General features: G+C 45.2%; 1 protein-coding gene across 7 annotated transcripts in view; it reads right to left on the bottom strand.

Moving 5' to 3' along the window:
- dtnb (dystrobrevin beta) overlaps positions 1-19292 on the bottom strand; it is a 108020-nt gene that overhangs the window by 35429 nt on the left and 53299 nt on the right. For all 7 annotated transcript variants that reach the window (XM_031901904.1, XM_031901907.1, XM_031901906.1 and 4 more), the window contains exons 7-9: positions 15664-15769; positions 12132-12298; positions 10955-11079 (exon numbers count right to left, since the gene is read on the bottom strand). In XM_031901904.1, the coding sequence (XP_031757764.1) occupies positions 10955-11079; positions 12132-12298; positions 15664-15769 (398 nt within the window). The remainder of the gene's footprint in view (positions 1-10954; positions 11080-12131; positions 12299-15663; positions 15770-19292) is intronic.

The raw sequence follows: 19292 nt of genomic DNA, 5'->3' as shown, positions 1-19292 counted from the left end.
GGACATAAGTCAAGCCTAAGATTGGAGGATATAAATCAAGCCTAAGATTGGAGGTTATTAGTCAAGGTTTAGATTGGAGGTTACTAGTCAAGACTAAGGTTGGAGGGTATAAGTCAAGCCTAAGATTGGAGGTTATTAGCCAAGCCTAAGATTGGAGGTTATTAGTTAAGTCTAAGATTGGAGGGTATTATTTAGGACTAAGATTGGAGGTTATTAGTCAAGACTAAGATTGGAGGGTATTAGTCAAGACTATGATTGGAGGGTATTAGTCAAGACTTAGATTGGAGGGTGTTAGTCAAGCCTAAGATTGGAGGGTATTAGCCAAGACTAGGATTTGCAGGGTATTAGTACAGCCTAAGATTGGAGGTTATTAGTCAAGGTTTAAATTGGAGGTTACTAGGCAAGATGAAGATTGGAGGGTATTAGTCAAGACTAAGGTTGGAGGGTATTAGTCAAGCCTAGGATTGGAGGTTATTAGTCAAGACTAAGATTGGAGGGTATTAGTCAAGACTTAGATTGGAGGGTATAATTTAGGACTAAGATTGGAGGTTATTAGTCAAGACTACGATTGGAGGGTATTAGTCAAGACTTAGATTGGAGGGTATTAGTCAAGCCTAAAATTGGAGGGTATTATTTAGGATTAAGATTGGAGGTTATTAGTCAAGACTAAGATTGAAGGGTATTAGTCAAGCCTAAGATTGGAGGTTATTAGTCAAGACTAAGATTGGAGGGTATTATTTAGGACTAAGATTGGAGGTTATTAGTCAAGACTTAGATTGGAGGGTATTAGTCAAGCCTAAGATTGGAGGGTATTAGTCAAGACTAAAATTGGAGGGTATTAGTGATGCCTAAGATTTGAGGTTATTAGTCAAGACTAAGATTAGAGGGTATTATTTAGGACTAAGATTGGAGGTTATTAGTCAAGACTTAGATTGGAGGGTATTAGTCAAGCCTAAGATTGGAGGGTATTAGTCAAGACTAAGATTGGAGGGTATTAGTGATGCCTAAGATTGGAGGGTATTAGTCAAGACTTAGATTGGAGGGTATTAGTCAAGGCTAAGATTGGAGGGTATTAGTCAAGACTAAGATTGGAGGGTATTAGTGATGCCTAAGATTGGAGGGTATTAGTCAAGACTTAGATTGGAGGGTATTAATCAAGACTTAGATAGGAGGGTATTAGTCAAGGTTTAAATTGGAGGTTACTAGGCAAGATTAAGATTGGAGGTTATTAGTCAAGCCTAGGATTGGAGGTTATTAGTCAAGACTAAGATTGGAGGGTATTAGTCAAGACTTAGATTGGAGGGTATTAGTCAAGACTTAGATTGGAGGATATAATTTAGGACTAAGATTGGAGGTTATTAGTCAAGAATAAGATTGTACGTTATTAGTCAAGACTAAGATTGGAGGTTATTAGTCAAGACTAAGATTGTACGTTATTAGTCAAGACTAAGATTGGAGGGTATTAGTCAAGACCTAGATTGGAGGGTATTAGTCAAGACATAGATTGGAGGGTATTAGTCAAGGCTAAGATTGGAGGGTATTAGTCAAGACTTATATTGGAGGGTATTAGTCAAGGCTAAGATTGGAGGGTATTAGTCAAGACTTATATTGGAGGGTATTAGTCAAGGCTAAGATTGGAGGGTATTAGTCAAGGCTAAAATTGGAGGGTATTAGTCAAGGCTAAAATTGGAGGGTATTAGTCAAGACTTACAGTAGATTGGCAGGTATTATTTAGGATTAAGATTGGAGAGTATTAGCCAAGACTTAGATTTGAATGGATTCAAGACCCCAACTAGAATGGGCCAAGTTCAAGTGAAGGCTCTGCTGGGTCAGGCAATAGTAAAGACTACAACTGAAGGAGGTAATATTTCAGTGAGGACAACAGTTCCTTTTGCCCGTGTCACGGCCTCAGCTGGAGCTGCCATGTCTCATAGTCAGGAACTTGCTACAGTTGGTCCCCTCTGGGCCAACATCCCAACCGGAGGGGCTCAAGCCCAATACTGCTCAGCCCAATACAATGGCAGCCCATAGCAAATAGTAACACGTTCTATCCACTCACACACAGGTGCTCGTTTCCATAGCAACAGCTAGAAGTGTTCTGTTGCTCCTATGACAATAGAAAAATGCCAAGGCCATGTTGCCGTGGTAATGCGATGACTTATGTTATATTTAAAGCACAAGGAATATTTAGAGAAATTCACTGCATTGGGGGACATGCTGGTCTGTCCCTGGGCGGTACCCCCATATCTGTGGCCCCTCTACTTGCCTATAGCAGGGTGACTGTTACCCCAATGTTTCTATATATCTGTAACCTTGTTATGGGCTAAGGGGGCCCAGCCTGAAGGCCAGTTAGGGGGGGATTTGGGGTGAGTGCTTATTTGTGCCCTGGGTACCCCTGGAACTATAGCGGGGTGACTGTTACCCCAATGTTTCTATATATCTGTAACCTTGTTATGGGCTAAGGGGGCCCAGCCTGAAGGCCAGTTAGGGGGGGATTTGGGGTGCTTATTTGTGCCCTGGGTACCCCTGGAACTATAGCAGGGTGACTGTTACCCCAATGTTTCTATATATCTGTAACCTTGTTATGGGCTAAGGGGGCCCAGCCTGGGGGCCAGTTAGGGGGGGATTTGGGGTGAGTGCTTATTTGTGCCCTGGGTACCCCTGGAACTATAGCGGGGTGACTGTTACCCCAATGTTTCTATATATCTGTAACCTTGTTATGGGCTAAGGGGGCCCAGCCTGAAGGCCAGTTAGGGGGGGATTTGGGGTGAGTGCTTATTTGTGCCCTGGGTACCCCTGGAACTATAGCGGGGTGACTGTTACCCCAATGTTTCTATATATCTGTAACCTTGTTATGGGCTAAGGGGGCCCAGCCTGAAGGCCAGTTAGGGGGGATTTGGGGTGAGTGCTTATTTGTACCCTGGGTACCCCTGGAACTATAGCGGGGTGACTGTTACCCCAATGTTTCTATATATCTGTAACCTTGTTATGGGCTAAGGGGGCCCAGCCTGAAGGCCAGTTAGGGGGGGATTTGGGGTGAGGGCTTATTTGTGCCCTGGGTACCCCTGGAACTATAGCGGGGTGACTGTTACCCCAATGTTTCTATATATCTGTAACCTTGTTATGGGCTAAGGGGGCCCAGCCTGAAGGCCAGTTAGGGGGGATTTGGGGTGAGTGCTTATTTGTGCCCTGGGTACCCCTGGAACTATAGCGGGGTGACTGTTACCCCAATGTTTCTATATATCTGTAACCTTGTTATGGGCTAAGGGGGCCCAGCCTGAAGGCCAGTTAGGGGGGATTTGGGGTGAGTGCTTGTGCCGTGGGTACCCCTGGAACTATAGCACGGAGCGGAGGAGAGCAGTGACGTACAATAGACACCCCACATTACATACAGGGCAGGTTACATGTCGCCCCATATACTTCTCATTTGTGCAGTTTAATGACCCAGGCAGAGGCCGCAGACACAATCAATAGTGAGGATATAAATACCCCAGCCCGGGGGAGTTTATTTGCGGAGGTGCATAAATATTAAAGACCGGCGAGTCGCACGCAGACAAATCAAATGAAATTACAGGGGAAGATGCTGCTGGAACCAAAAACATAATGAAGAAATAAAAAAGCTGCTTGATCAGAACCCAAGTTGTTTTTAACTCAGTTTTATACTTTTATATAAAATATTGTCCTTGTCCTGCCCCCTCACATTCTGGCAGGAAAACACCCATGTGACTGGCAATGGGGCCGTGGCACCCTACTCAAGTCTGAGGGTCCTTCCACCCTACACAAGTTTGGGGGCCCTTCCACCCTACACAACTTTGGGGGCCCTTTCACCCTACACAAGTTTGGGGGCCCTTCCACCCTACTCAAGTCTGAGGGTCCTTCCACCCTACACAACTTTGGGGGCCCTTCCACCCTACACACCTTTGGGGGCCCTTCCACCCTACACACCTTTGGGGGCCCTTCCACCCTACACAAGTTTGGGGGCCCTTCCACCCTACTCAAGTCTGAGGGTCCTTCCACCCTACACAAGTTTGGGGGCCCTTCCACCCTACACAACTTTGGGGGCCCTTCCACCCTACACAAGTTTGGGGGCCCTTCCACCCTACACAAGTTTGGGGGCCCTTCCACCCTACACAAGTTTGGGGGCCCTTCCACCCTACTCAAGTCTGAGGGTCCTTCCACCCTACACAAGTTTGGGGGCCCTTCCACCCTACACACCTTTGGGGGTCCTTCCACCCTACACAACTTTGGGGGCCCTTCCACCCTACACACCTTTGGGGGCCCTTCCACCCTACACACCTTTGGGGGCCCTTCCACCCTACACAAGTTTGGGGGCCCTTCCACCCTACTCAAGTCTGAGGGTCCTTCCACCCTACACAAGTTTGGGGGCCCTTCCACCCTACACAACTTTGGGGGCCCTTCCACCCTACACAAGTTTGGGGGCCCTTCCACCCTACACAAGTTTGGGGGCCCTTCCACCCTACACAAGTTTGGGGGCCCTTCCACCCTACTCAAGTCTGAGGGTCCTTCCACCCTACACAAGTTTGGGGGCCCTTCCACCCTACACAAGTTTGGGGGCCCTTCCACCCTACACACCTTTGGGGGCCCTTTCACCCTACACAAGTTTGGGGGCCCTTCCACCCTACACACCTTTGGGGGCCCTTCCACCCTACACAAGTTTGGGGGCCCTTCCACCCTACACACCTTTGGGGGCCCTTCCACCCAACACACCTTTGGGGGCCCTTCCACCCTACACACCTTTGGGGGCCCTTCCACCCTACACACCTTTGGGGGCCCTTCCACCCTACACACCTTTGGGGGCCCTTCCACCCTTAACACCTTTGGGGGCCCTTCCACCCTACACAAGTTTGGGGGCCCTTCCACCCTACACACCTTTGGAGGCCCTTCCACCCTACACAAGTTAGGGGGCCCTTCCACCCTACACACCTTTGGAGGCCCTTCCACCCTACACAAGTTTGGGGGCCCTTCCACCTTATACACCTTTGGGGGCCCTTCCACCCTACCCAAGTTTGGGGCCCTTCCACCCTACACACCTTTGGAGGCCCTTCCACCCTACACAAGTTTGGGGGCCCTTCCACCCTACACAAGTTTGGGGGCCCTTCCACCCTACACACCTTTGGAGGCCCTTCCACCCTACACAAGTTTGGGGGCCCTTCCACCCTACACACCTTTGGGGGCCCTTCCACCCTACACAAGTTTGGGGGCCCTTCCACCCTACACACCTTTGGAGGCCCTTCCACCCTACACACCTTTGGGGGCCCTTCCACCCTACACAAGTTTGGGGGCCATTCCACCCTACACAAGTTTGGGGGCCCTTCCACCCTACACAAGTTTGGGGGCCCTTCCACCCTACACAAGTTTGGGGGCCATTCCACCCTACACAAGTTTGGGGGCCCTTCCACCCTACATAAGTTTGGCGGCCCTTCCACCCTAAACAAATTTGGGGGTCCTTCCACCCTACACAAGTTTGGGGGCCCTTCCACCCTACACAAGTTTGGGGGCCCTTCCACCCTACACAAGTTTGGGGGCCCTTCCACCCTACACAAGTTTGGGGGCCCTTCCACCCTATAGAAGTTTTAGAGCCATGACACCCTACACAAGTTTAAGGCTCTTGGCAGGCTCTCTGAGGGCCATGGCACTGTAGCCAGTCTCCCTTTGGAATATTTACCCCCGTGTTACAAGGCTGGCTCTTCATCCCGGATCATGGAACATGGACAGTGACCCAAAGCGCATTTCAAAAAGACTAAAGCCTGGACTGTGGGCAGAAATAAACCCAGCTCTGCATAAAAGTGACTCCAAGCTGCCGGTTCCGCCCGACTGGGGCTCAGGCCCCGGCCCAGTGTAAAGGCTACACAGTAGGGAAGAAGCTCTCAGTGTGCGCGGCTGTGGGCTTCTCCGCAGACTGGGCGGCCCCAGGGTTTGATGAATATGCAGGGATCAGCGCCGCACATATTCATATTCCTGCTGTATAATAGCATCTCTAGCAGGTCGGCTACAGGCGCCGCTCATTAATTCTCTGTGCGTTCCTATTGCAAACTGCCGCGGCAGCCAAGCAAGTCAGTTGGTGAATGAACAGCACACACAGTATATTGGCGCTACTAAAGGGTTACAGCCCCCCTGAGCCATTGTGCCTGAGTCTGAGCTTTCAGCCAGCACTACACATTAGAACTGCTTTCAGCTAACCTATTGTTTCTCCTACTCCCATGTAACTGGAGGAGTCCCAAGCCGGACTTGGATTTCTTACTATTGAGTGCTATTCTGATACCTACTGGGAGCTGCTATCTTGCTCCCTTCCCATTGTTCTGCTGATTGGCTGCTGGGGGTGAGGGGGGGAATATCACTCCAACTTGCAGCGCAGCAGTAAAGTGTGCCTGAGTCTGAGCTTTCAGCCAGCGCTACACATTAGAACTGCTTTCAGCTAACCTATTGTTTCTCCTACTCCCATGTAACTGGAGGAGTCCCAAGCCGGACTTGGATTTCTTACTATTGAGTGCTATTCTGATACCTACTGGGAGCTGCTATCTTGCTCCCTTCCCATTGTTCTGCTGATCAGCTGCTGGGGGTGAGGGGGGGGGATATCACTCCAACTTGCAGCGCAGCAGTAAAGTGTGCCTGAGTCTGAGCTTTCAGCCAGCGCTACACATTAGAACTGCTTTCAGCTAACCTATTGTTTCTCCTACTCCCATGTAACTGGAGGAGTCCCAAGCCGGACTTGGATTTCTTACTATTGAGTGCTATTCTGATACCTACTGGGAGCTGCTATCTTGCTCCCTTCCCATTGTTCTGCTGATTGGCTGCTGGGGGTGAGGGGGGGAATATCACTCCAACTTGCAGCGCAGCAGTAAAGTGTGCCTGAGTCTGAGCTTTCAGCCAGCGCTACACATTAGAACTGCTTTCAGCTAACCTATTGTTTCTCCTACTCCCATGTAACTGGAGGAGTCCCAAGCCGGACTTGGATTTCTTACTATTGAGTGCTATTCTGATACCTACTGGGAGCTGCTATCTTGCTCCCTTCCCATTGTTCTGCTGATCAGCTGCTGGGGGTGAGGGGGGGGGATATCACTCCAACTTGCAGCGCAGCAGTAAAGTGTGCCTGAGTCTGAGCTTTCAGCCAGCGCTACACATTAGAACTGCTTTCAGCTAACCTATTGTTTCTCCTACTCCCATGTAACTGGAGGAGTCCCAAGCCGGACTTGGATTTCTTACTATTGAGTGCTATTCTGATACCTACTGGGAGCTTCCTTTCAGAAGGAGCCCCGACTTCTAAAGCTCAGTTGTGGCGACTAACTGGCGATTCAGCTCCCATAGTTTAATATATAAGAGGCTGCAACCAATTGGTTTGTGTCATGCCGATTGGGTATTAAAAAGCGTCGGTGACCCACGGTAATTGCCCTGTGTGTCTTCACCCTAAAAGTAAACATATATGGAGTATATACCCCCCTTTGCCCCAGCTGCGCCTCATTCTCCTGGGGCCGGGAGATACTGACAGTCAGACTGGGAAGAGCACGTAGCGTCTCCTCGCGCCCCCGTGCCCCCCTCTGCATTCGCTTATTAATGAGGACCCGACGCGGCGCCGCTGGTTCATTAGGGAGAGCTCCTCGCTGTTTGTCAGGCTTCGTACCGACGCATTAATATTTCATGCATTGGAGCAGTGAGAATGGAGAAGCCGTAATGGAAGCACAAATAACATCAAGCGGGAAGCGCCGACATCTCCCTGCCTTATGGGCCGCAAACTATCAACTGCCCCCAATATAATCAGCGCTCACTGCCCGACTGTCAGCTCTGTGCCCCACTAATGAAACCTGATGTGATGAAGACAAATATCCCAATCCTACACTGAATGCTGCTTTTATTTATCCAACTCTCAGCCTGCAGCCTTGTGCCTTTATATGGGGGGCACAGAACCCCTCAGTGACTGCTAATATCCTTATCATTTACAGTAGGGGGTACATTATCCCTTATAATACATGAGTGATACTCAGAGTTCCCTGTATAACTCAGCCTGCAGCCTTGTGCCTTTATATGGGGGGCACAGAACCCCTCAGTGACTGCTAATATCCTTATCATTTACAGTAGGGGGTACATTATCCCTTATAATACATGAGTGATACTCAGAGTTCCCTGTATAACTCAGCCTGCAGCCTTGTGCCTTTATATGGGGGGCACAGAACCCCTCAGTGACTGCTAATATCCTTATCATTTACAGTAGGGGGTACATTATCCCTTATAATACATGAGTGATACTCAGAGTTCCCTGTATAACTCAGCCTGCAGCCTTGTGCCTTTATATGGGGGGCACAGAACCCCTCAGTGACTGCTAATATCCTTATCATTTACAGTAGGGGGTACATTATCCCTTATAATACATGAGTGATACTCAGAGTTCCCTGTATAACTCAGCCTGCAGCCTTGTGCCTTTATATGGGGGGCACAGAACCCCTCAGTGACTGCTAATATCCTTATCATTTACAGTAGGGGGTACATTATCCCTTATAATACATGAGTGATACTCAGAGTTCCCTGTATAACTCAGCCTGCAGCCTTGTGCCTTTATATGGGGGGCACAGAACCCCTCAGTGACTGCTAATATCCTTATCATTTACAGTAGGGGGTACATTATCCCTTATAATACATGAGTGATACTCAGAGTTCCCTGTATAACTCAGCCTGCAGCCTTGTGCCTTTATATGGGGGGCACAGAACCCCTCAGTGACTGCTAATATCCTTATCATTTACAGTAGGGGGTACATTATCCCTTATAATACATGAGTGATACTCAGAGTTCCCTGTATAACTCAGCCTGCAGCCTTGTGCCTTTATATGGGCACAGAACCCCTCAGTGACTGCTAATATCCTTATCATTTACAGTAGGGGGTACAGTATCCCTTATAATACATGAGTGATACTCAGAGTTCCCTGTATAACTCAGCCTGCAGCCTTGTGCCTTTATATGGGGGGCACAGAACCCCTCAGTGACTGCTAATATCCTTATCATTTACAGTAGGGGGTACATTATCCCTTATAATACATGAGTGATACTCAGAGTTCCCTGTATAACTCAGCCTGCAGCCTTGTGCCTTTATATGGGGGGCACAGAACCCCTCAGTGACTGCTAATATCCTTATCATTTACAGTAGGGGGTACATTATCCCTTATAATACATGAGTGATACTCAGAGTTCCCTGTATAACTCAGCCTGCAGCCTTGTGCCTTTATATGGGGGGCACAGAACCCCTCAGTGACTGCTAATATCCTTATCATTTACAGTAGGGGGTACACACATGGTGCCTGGGTGCAAGGGACAAGGGTAGAACGGATCACTCAGAGGAACTTGGCAGCACACGTGATACTTGGAGCCAGAACCCATTAAAGCAATTACAGACCTGAGAAGTGCAGATAAAGCCGCGCGCCTGAGTCGGTGCCAATTCTCCTTATCGTTAGCCATGATGCCTGTGCCCCACTTGGCGCTTAATCATAGGCCAATCATAGAATCTCTATTATAATATGTCAAACCCTTGAGCAAATCCCCTGTCCTATTGGTCCAGGAGGAAGAAAGAATCGGTGCCCATTGTTATTCTTGTCCAATAAACACAGACGCTTGGCCATGGGAGGTGGTGAAATCTCGGCGATGGGGCAAGAAGGAATGATGGCACCCACCCATTCACTCCATAGGGCAACTGGGCTCCACACTAGGGAGTTAACCCTCAAATAAATAGGAAGCAACTGGCTGCCAAGACATCTATCTCCTGGAAAAGAACCGGCACTCACTATCATTATATAGTTGGGCCGGCTCGTGCCAACAAGTGGCACAATAACTCTGCCCCAGGCAAGGGGTATTTGGGTAGAACACAGGGATAGGGTTGTGCTGCTGGGGGTTTAGGGATGGATGAGGGTGGGTGAGTAGCCCCAGGCAAGGGGTATTTGGGTAGAACACAGGGATAGGGTTGTGCTGCTGGGGGTTTAGGGATGGATGAGGGTGGGTGAGTAGCCCCAGGCCAGGGGTATTTGGGTAGAACACAGGGATAGGGTTGTGCTGCTGGGGGTTTAGGGATGGATGAGGGTGGGTGAGTAGCCCCAGATGGGGGTATTTGGGTAGAACACAGGGATAGGATTTTGCTGTTGGGGGTTTAGGGGTGAATGAGGGTGGGTGAGTAGCCCCAGGCCAGGGGTATTTGGGTAGAACACAGGGATAGGATTTTGCTGTTGGGGGTTTAGGGGTGAATGAGGGTGGGTGAGTAGCCCCAGGCAAGGGGTATTTGGGTAGAACACAGGGATAGGGTTGTGCTGCTGGGGGTTTAGGGATGGATGAGGGTGGGTGAGTAGCCCCAGGCCAGGGGTATTTGGGTAGAACACAGGGATAGGGTTGTGCTGCTGGGGGTTTAGGGATGGATGAGGGTGGGTGAGTAGCCCCAGATGGGGGTATTTGGGTAGAACACAGGGATAGGATTTTGCTGTTGGGGGTTTAGGGGTGAATGAGGGTGGGTGAGTAGCCCCAGGCCAGGGGTATTTGGGTAGAACACAGCCCCCCTTTACTCCTGAACAAGGGGCTAAAGGAACGGGGCAACTGGAATATATTAACCCTGTGAGAGGCAGAAGAGCCCTGGGCTGTGGCTCCTGTACCTGCAGATATTTCATGAAGTATTGGGGTTCGGCCTATTCCCACACTAGTGGATTCGGTGCACCCCTATTAGCCAGTAAATTGACATTTCCCATGAGTGAACCTGCTGCCGCTAGTAATGCCAACCTGCCGGGTGATTTCCGGTTAGAGGTGAGCCCATTACCCCCAGATCATGACCAGCTCTGCCCAGACCCCGCTCCCTGCCCCTCTGGGGCTACAGATACAGAGTACATGAGCCAAAGTCCCATACACCCATACAATATAAACTGCCTGGCAGTGCCACAGGCTCCCTAGGGTGGCGCCGGCCCATCTACTTACACAATATGTGCCAGGTCGAGCGGTTTCTCCGGGTGCTCGGGGAACACGGGGTGGGGCAGCTCCCTGCTCGGGACGCAGCCGAGGGATTTGCTGATTGCGTGACTCAACTTTTTTGCCGGGGATTTCTGCAAAGAGACAAAAACACAAAATAATCAGCTTGGTGCTGAGGGTCCCAATGTTAGAACCCAGTTCCCCTGCTGGGAGGCCCCTCGTGTAGGGGTGTCTCTTGGGGTACCCTCTATACCCACTCCCCCCAGCCAGCAGCACAACACAAAGGAGAAACCAGTCCTGCCGGCATTTCTATCCCCAATAGCACTGGCGTCAGGATTCCCTGGTACAGGGGGCTACAATACCCCCCACACTGTTTGCTTTATGAAGGTGAATGTGGCCACAGCCAATGATATTCACGCAGAGAGCGTCCCAGAAAATGGTTGTACAAGCAGGGACTTGCTCAGTACTTTGCTGCCCCCTTCTGTTCAAAGTAAGGAAGTGAAAAATCTGAGATATTCACTCATTTATTCGAACGAGTTTTCCTTATTAATAAATAATTCGACCATTTGATATGCAAGTTTATTCTATTTAGAAAAACAGACTCGAATTCACAAACTCAAAAACTGCTAAATAAGTGGGGGCTGATGGGAATTGTTCTAGGGATTTACTGTGGGAAGTCTGACCCAGGTGGCTTATCCTTTTCAGTTACAGAAGCCGAGGGCAAAACAAGCCCATTGCCTGTTACCAGTGAATGAAGGGGGCTGTACAATATGGCAGCCATGAGGGGGCAACACAGGAAGGATAAGTTAATTGGTGCTGCTGCATCTGAAATGTGTACAGCAGTCCTGTATATCAGTGTAACTAGATTTTACTGGGCCCCACAGCAAATTCAGCTTGGGGCCCCTAAGGCTGAATTGCTCTATAATAAGGACCCTACTGGGGCCCCTACATTCCAGAGATGATGGTGGAGGTGAGCAGTGTAGGAAGTTGGCAGCCAGCAGTACGAATGGACTGTAGAACTGACAGTCTGTTTAGGGGAGAGCCAGTTAAAGAAGGTTGCTGCCCCTGATGGCCGGTGGGGCCAGTGATACATTAGGGGTGGGGCAAGTGATACATAAGGGGGGAGGGGCTCACAGGGCCCACGTGTAACTTCTCCTATGTTGCTATATAACCCTGTTTATCTTACCCACGAGGAATGCTCCTTCATTTGATGCTGGTTGCTATGGGGACCGTTGGCGTGACCCCGCCAAAAGCAATTCTGGCAAAGCTGGTAGTTGTGGCACTGCTGGCATCGATAGCGAAAGCCCATCATACTCTCAGAGCGGCAAAAAGAGCATTCTACCGGATGGAAGACTGGGGGGGGGGGACACAAGGGAATTACATGGTCAGGAACATACCAAATGCAGGGGGGAACTGAGCAAAGGAGGGAGAAAAGTAAAAAGGAAAGAGCTGATATGAGATTGGGCCAATGGAAGAGAAGGAACCACTGTGAGAACTGATAGAAGAAAGGAAATAGATAATAAAGCAAAATAAGAGAGAAAAAAGAGATTAAGGCAATTATAGACGAGAAGGGGTTATAGAGAGAAATGATAGAGAAGGAAAGGATTTTAGAGAGGAATGATAGAGAACTAAGGGATTATAGAGAGGAATGATAGAGAACTAAGGGATTATAGAGAGGAATGATAGAGAAGGAAGGGTTTATAGAGAGGAATGATAGAGAAGGAAGGGGTTATAGAGAGGAATGATAGAGAAGGAAGGGGTTATAGAGAGGAATGATAGAGAAGGAAGGGATAATAGAGAGGAATGATAGAGAAGGAAGGCATTATAGAGAGGAATAATAGAAAAGGAAGGGATTATAGAGAGGAATGATAGAGAAGGAAGGTGTTATAGAGAGGAATGATAGAGAAGGAAGGTGTTATAGAGAGGAATGATAGAGAGGGAAGGGTTTATAGAGAGGAATGATAGAGAGGGAAGGGATTATAGAGAGGAATGATAGAGAACGAAGGGATTATAGAGAGGAATGATAGAGAAGGAAGGTGTTATAGAGAGGAATGATAGAGAAGGAAGGGATTATAGAGAGGAATGATAGAGAACGAAGGGATTATAGAGAGGAATAATAGAAAAGGAAGGGATTATAGAGAGGAATGATAGAGAAGGAAGGTGTTATAGAGAGGAATGATAGAGAAGGAAGGGATTATAGAGAGGAATGATAGAGAAGGAAGGGATTATAGAGAGGAATAATAGAAAAGGAAGGGATTATAGAGAGGAATGATAGAGAAGGAAGGTGTTATAGAGAGGAATGATAGAGAACGAAGGGATTATAGAGAGGAATGATAGAGAAGGAAGGGATTATAGAGAGGAATGATAGAGAGGGAAGGGTTTATAGAGAGGAATGATAGAGAACGAAGGGATTATAGAGAGGAATAATAGAAAAGGAAGGGATTATAGAGAGGAATGATAGAGAAGGAAGGTGTTATAGAGAGGAATGATAGAGAACGAAGGGATTATAGAGAGGAATGATAGAGAAGGAAGGGATTATAGAGAGGAATGATAGAGAAGGAAGGTGTTATAGAGAGGAATGATAGAGAAGGAAGGGATTATAGAGAGGAATGATAGAGAAGGAAGGTGTTATAGAGAGGAATGATAGAGAGGGAAGGGTTTATAGAGAGGAATGATAGAGAGGTAAGGGTTTATAGAGAGGAATAATAGAAAAGGAAGGGATTATAGAGAGGAATGATAGAGAAGGAAGGTGTTATAGAGAGGAATGATAGAGAGGGAAGGGTTTATAGAGAGGAATGATAGAGAAGGAAGGGATTATAGAAAGGAAGGATAGAGAAGGAAGGGGTTATAGAGAGGAATGATAGAGAAGGAAAGTATTATAGAGAGGAATGATAGAGAAGGAAATTATTATAGAGAGGAATGATAGAGAAGGAAAGTATTATAGAGAGGAATGATAGAGAAGGAAGGGATTATAGAGAGGAATGATAGAGAAGGAAGGGATAATAGAGAGGAATGATAGAGAAGGAAGGGATAATAGAGAGGAATGATAGAGAAGGAAGGGATAATAGAGAGGAATGATAGAGAAGGAAGGCATTATAGAGAGGAATGATAGTGAAGGAAGGGATTATAGAGAGGAATGATAGAGAAGGAAGGGATTATAGAGAGGAATGATAGAGAAGGAAAGGATTATAGAGAGGAATGATAGAAAAGGAAAGGATTATAGAGAGGAATGATAGAGAAGGAAGGGGTTATAGAGAGGAATGATAGAGAAGGAAGGGATTATAGAGAGGAATGATAGCAAAGGAAGGGATTATAGAGGGAAATGATAGAGAACTAAGGGATTATAGAGAGGAATGATAGAGAAGGAAGGGGTTATAGAGAGGAATGATAGAGAAGAAAGGGGTTATAGAGAGGAATGATAGAGAAGGAAGGGATTATAGAGAGGAATGATAGCAAAGGAAGGGATTATAGAGGGAAATGATAGAGAACTAAGGGATTATAGAGAGGAATGATAGAGAAGGAAGGGATTATAGAGGGAAATGATAGAGAACTAAGGGATTATAGAGAGGAATGATAGAGAAGGAAGGGGTTATAGAGAGGAATGATAGAGAAGAAAGGGATTATAGAGGGAAATGATAGAGAACTAAGGGATTATAGAGAGGAATAATAGAGAAGGAAGGGTTTATAGAGAGGAATGATAGAAAATGAAAGGATTATAGAGAGGAATGATAGAAAAGGAAAGGATTATAGAGAGGAATGAAACAGAACTAAGGGATTATAGAGAGGAATGATAGAGAAGGAAGGGATTATAGAGAGGAATGATAGAAAAGAAAAGGATTATAGAGAGGAATGATAGAAAAGGAAAGGATTATAGAGAGGAATGAAACAGAACTAAGGGATTATAGAGAGGAATGATAGAGAAGGAAGGGATTATAGAGAGGAATGATAGAAAAGAAAAGGATTATAGAGAGGAATGATAGAGAAGGAAGGGATTATAGAGGGAAATGATAGAGAACGAAGGGATTATAAAGAGGAATGATAGAGAAGGAAGGGGTTATAGAGAGGAATGATAGAGAAGGAAGGGATTATAGAGAGGAATGATAGAAAAGGAAAGGATTATAGAGAGGAATGATAGAGAACTAAGGGATTATAGAGAGGAATGATAGAGAAGGAAGGGGTTATAGAGAGGAATGATAGAGAAGGAAGGGATTATAGAGAGGAATGATAGCAAAGGAAGGGATTATAGAGGGGGAATGATAGAGAAGGAAGGGATTATAGAGGGAAATGATAGAGAACTAAGGGATTATAGAGAGGAATGATAGAGAAGGAAGGGGTTATAGAGAGGAATGATAAAGAAGGGATTATAGAGGGAAATGATAGAGAACTAAGGGATTATAGAGAGGAATGATACAGAAGGAAGGGGTTATAGAGAGGAATGATAGAGAAGGAAAGGATTATAGAGAGGAATGATAGAGAAGAAAGGAGTTATAGAGAGGAATGATTGAGAAGGAAGGAGTTATAGAGGGGAATGATAGAGAAGGAAGGGATTATAGAGGGGAATGATAGAGAAGGAAGGGGTTATAGAGAGGAATGATAGAGAAGGAAAGGATTATAGAGAGGAATGATAGAGAAGGAAGGAGTTATAGAGGGGAATGATAGAGAAGAAAGGGATTATAGAGGGAAGGGAAGCTGTGGTTGGCCAATGGCAGGGCACTTACCATTTTCTACGTGGGCGAGTCTGTGCATGAGAGGTAACCATACAAGGCACTGGGGAGGAGGATCCGCCATTATTGTGTCTAAAAACATGTTCAGCGCAATCTTTTTCTGCAAGAGAAAAGCACAGACTCCAGTCTGGAAACAGTAGGATAAATACCCCTCCTGTCCCACTCAGCCCTACAGCCCCTATCATATCATATATTGGCGTAATAAGGAGAGGGTATAAAGCTTCCCAGGGTAACTGGTGGGTGTAGGTGCCCCTGCCCCTCAGACTGCTGGAATATCCAGTCATACAGACCAACTGCAAGACTTCTGTCCGTATACGGATATTCCCTGTCCTGCTCTTTCTGCCACTGACTTTGCTCTCAGCATCCCTAGGGTCTAAGCCCAGCCAGCTGCCCTATTGTGTAGGTTTCAGGCCCAATAAGGTACAGGTATGGGATCCGTTTGGATAAGGGGACTTTCTGTGATTTGGATCTCTGCAGCTTAAGTCTACTAATAAATCATTTAACCATGAAATAAACCCAATAGGGCTGTTCTGCCCCTATGAGGGGTAATTATATCTTAGTTGGGATCAAGTACAGGTACTGTTTTATTATTACAGAGAAAAGGGAATCATTTAACCATGAAATAAACCCAATAGGGCTGTTCTGCCCCCAATAAGGGGTAATTATATCTTAGTTGGGATCAAGTACAGGTACTGTTTTATTATTACAGAGAAAAGGGAAACTGATTTAATTTTTTTTTAATTATTATATTAAAATGGAGTCTATAGGAAAAGGACTGTAATTTGGAGTTTTCTGGATAACAGATCTCATATCTGTAACATACATGAAAGTCAAGGTGCCCCCTATTAATTAGAGTTGGGACCCCCAGACAGAGGTAGAAGAAATAACTAAGTCAGGGTTTATGTAGTTTTTATTATCCGGATAGATTCCATTATTTACTTTATTAACTGGATATAATTCTTTATTTACTTAATGATCTATTCTATTATTTGTATATATAGCTCTTTATTTAGTTTATTATCTAGATATATATATATATAAGTAGAAAAAGGCTGAGGCACAAACTTATAGGGATTACAACCTGGGTGCAAATCAGAAAAACTATCAATATGTGCAATGAGTGCATCAGCATTTTCTACATATATATATATATATATCTTTATCATCTGAATATATTTATTTATTTATTATCTGGATATATATCTCTTCATTGACTTTATCATCTAAATATATTTACCGGTAATTATCTGGATATATTTATTTTATTATTTGTATATATATACAGTGGAGGAAATAATTATTTGACCCCTCACTGATTTTGTAAGTTTGCCCAATGACAAAGAAATGAAAAGTCTCAGAACGGTATCATTTCAATGGTAGGTTTATTTTAACAGTGGCAGATAGCACATCAAAAGGAAAATCGAAAAAATAACTTTAAATAAAAGATAGCAACTGATTTGCATTTCATTGAGTGAAATAAGTTTTTGAACCCCTACCAACCATTAAGAGTTCTGGCTCCCACAGAGTGGTTAGACACTTCTACTCAATTAGTCAACCTCATTAAGGACACCTGTCTTAACTAGTCACCTGTATAAAAGACACCTGTCCACAGAATCAATCAATCAAGCAGACTCCAAACTCTCCAACATGGAAAAGACCAAAGAGCTGTCCAAGGATGTCAGAGACAAAATTGTAGACCTGCACAAGGCTGGAATGGGCTACAAAACCATTAGCAAGAAGCTGGGAGAGAAGGTGACAACTGTTGGTGCGATTGTTCGAAAATGAAAGGAGCACAAAATGACCATCAATCGACCTCGCTCTGGGGCTCCACGCAAGATCTCACCTCGTGGGGTGTCAATGATTCTGAGAAAGGTGAAAAAGCATCCTAGAACTACACGGGAGGAGTTAGTTAATGACCTCAAATTAGCAGGGACCACAGTCACCAAGAAAACCATTGGAAACACATTACACCGCAATGGATTAAAATCCTGCAGGGCTCGCAAGGTCCCCCTGCTCAAGAAGGCACATGTGCAGGCCTGAAGTTTGCCAATGAACACCTGAATGATTCTGTGAGTGACTGGGAGAAGGTGCTGTGGTCTGATGAGACCAAAATAGAGCTCTTTGGCATTAACTCAACTCGCTGTGTTTGGAGGAAGAAAAATGATGCCTATGACCCCCAAAACACCGTCCCCACCGTCAAGCATGGGGGTGGAAACATTTTGCTTTGGGGGTGTTTTTCTGCTAAGGGCACAGGACAACTTATTCGCATTAACGGGAAAATGGACGGAGCCATGTATCGTGAAATCCTGAACGACAACCTCCTTCCCTCTGCCAGGAAACTGAAAATGGGTCGTGGATGGGTGTTCCAGCACGACAATGACCCAAAACATACAGCAAAGGCAACAAAGGAGTGGCTCAAGAAGAAGCACATTAAGGTCATGGAGTGGCCTAGTCAGTCTCCGGACCTTAATCCAATAGAAAACCTATGGAGGGAGCTCAAGCTCAGAGTTGCACAGAGACAGAAACCTTAGGGATTTAGAGATGATCTGCAAAGAGGAGTGGACCAACATTCCTCCTAAAATGTGCGCAAACTTGCTCATCAATTACAAGAAACGTTTGACCTCTGTGCTTGCAAACAAGGGTTTTTCCAGTAAGTATTAAGTCTTTTTTTGTTAGAGGGTTCAAAAACTTATTTCACTCAATGAAATGCAAATCAGTTGCTATCTTTTATTTAAAGTTATTTTTTCGATTTTCCTTTTGATGTGCTATCTGCCACTGTTAAAATAAACCTACCATTGAAATGATACTGTTCTGAGACTTTTCATTTCTTTGTCATTGGACAAACTTACAAAATCAGTGAGGGGTCAAATAATTATTTCCTCCACTGTATATATATATATAGCTTTATTTAGATTATTATCTGGATATATATCTTTATAATCTGGATATATATCTATTTACTTTATTATCTGAATATATTTATTTTATTATTTATATATACATCTCTTTATTTAGTTTATTATCTGGATATATTTATTTATTATCTGGATATATATCTCTTTATTGACTTTATCATCTGAATATCTCTTTATTCCGATTATTATTGGGATATATTTCTTTTTTAACTGGATTTAATTCTTTATTTACTTAATTATCTGGCTATATTTATTTTATTATTTATCTTTAGTTTATCTGGATATATTTCTTTATTATCTGGATAAATTTATTTTATTATTTGTATATATGTATATATATATATATATATAGAAAATAATCATCTGTGGCCAGCACACCCTTCAATGTTTCATCAAAAAATTTTTTATTGCAGATATATTGTTAAAACCAACGTTTCGGTCCTTGTTAGGACCTTTCTCAAGGATATATATGTATGTATGTATATATATATATATATATATATGTATATCTTTATTTACTTTATTATTTGTATATATATATCTCTTTATTTACTTTATCATCTGAATATATTTATTTACTTATATATATTACCTGGATATATTTCTGTATTATGGCCCTTACCCCGGGCGATGCAGCTGTAGTTGCTGCCAGCGGGTGTCAGTAGAGGAGTGTGCCAGGCTGTAATGCCAGGGTGGCACCAATCAGGC

The sequence above is a fragment of the Xenopus tropicalis genome, chromosome 5 (assembly GCF_000004195.4).
Source record: "Xenopus tropicalis strain Nigerian chromosome 5, UCB_Xtro_10.0, whole genome shotgun sequence".
Classification (NCBI taxonomy): Eukaryota; Metazoa; Chordata; class Amphibia; order Anura; family Pipidae; genus Xenopus; species Xenopus tropicalis.
This window is presented reverse-complemented; position numbering and strand designations above follow the sequence as displayed.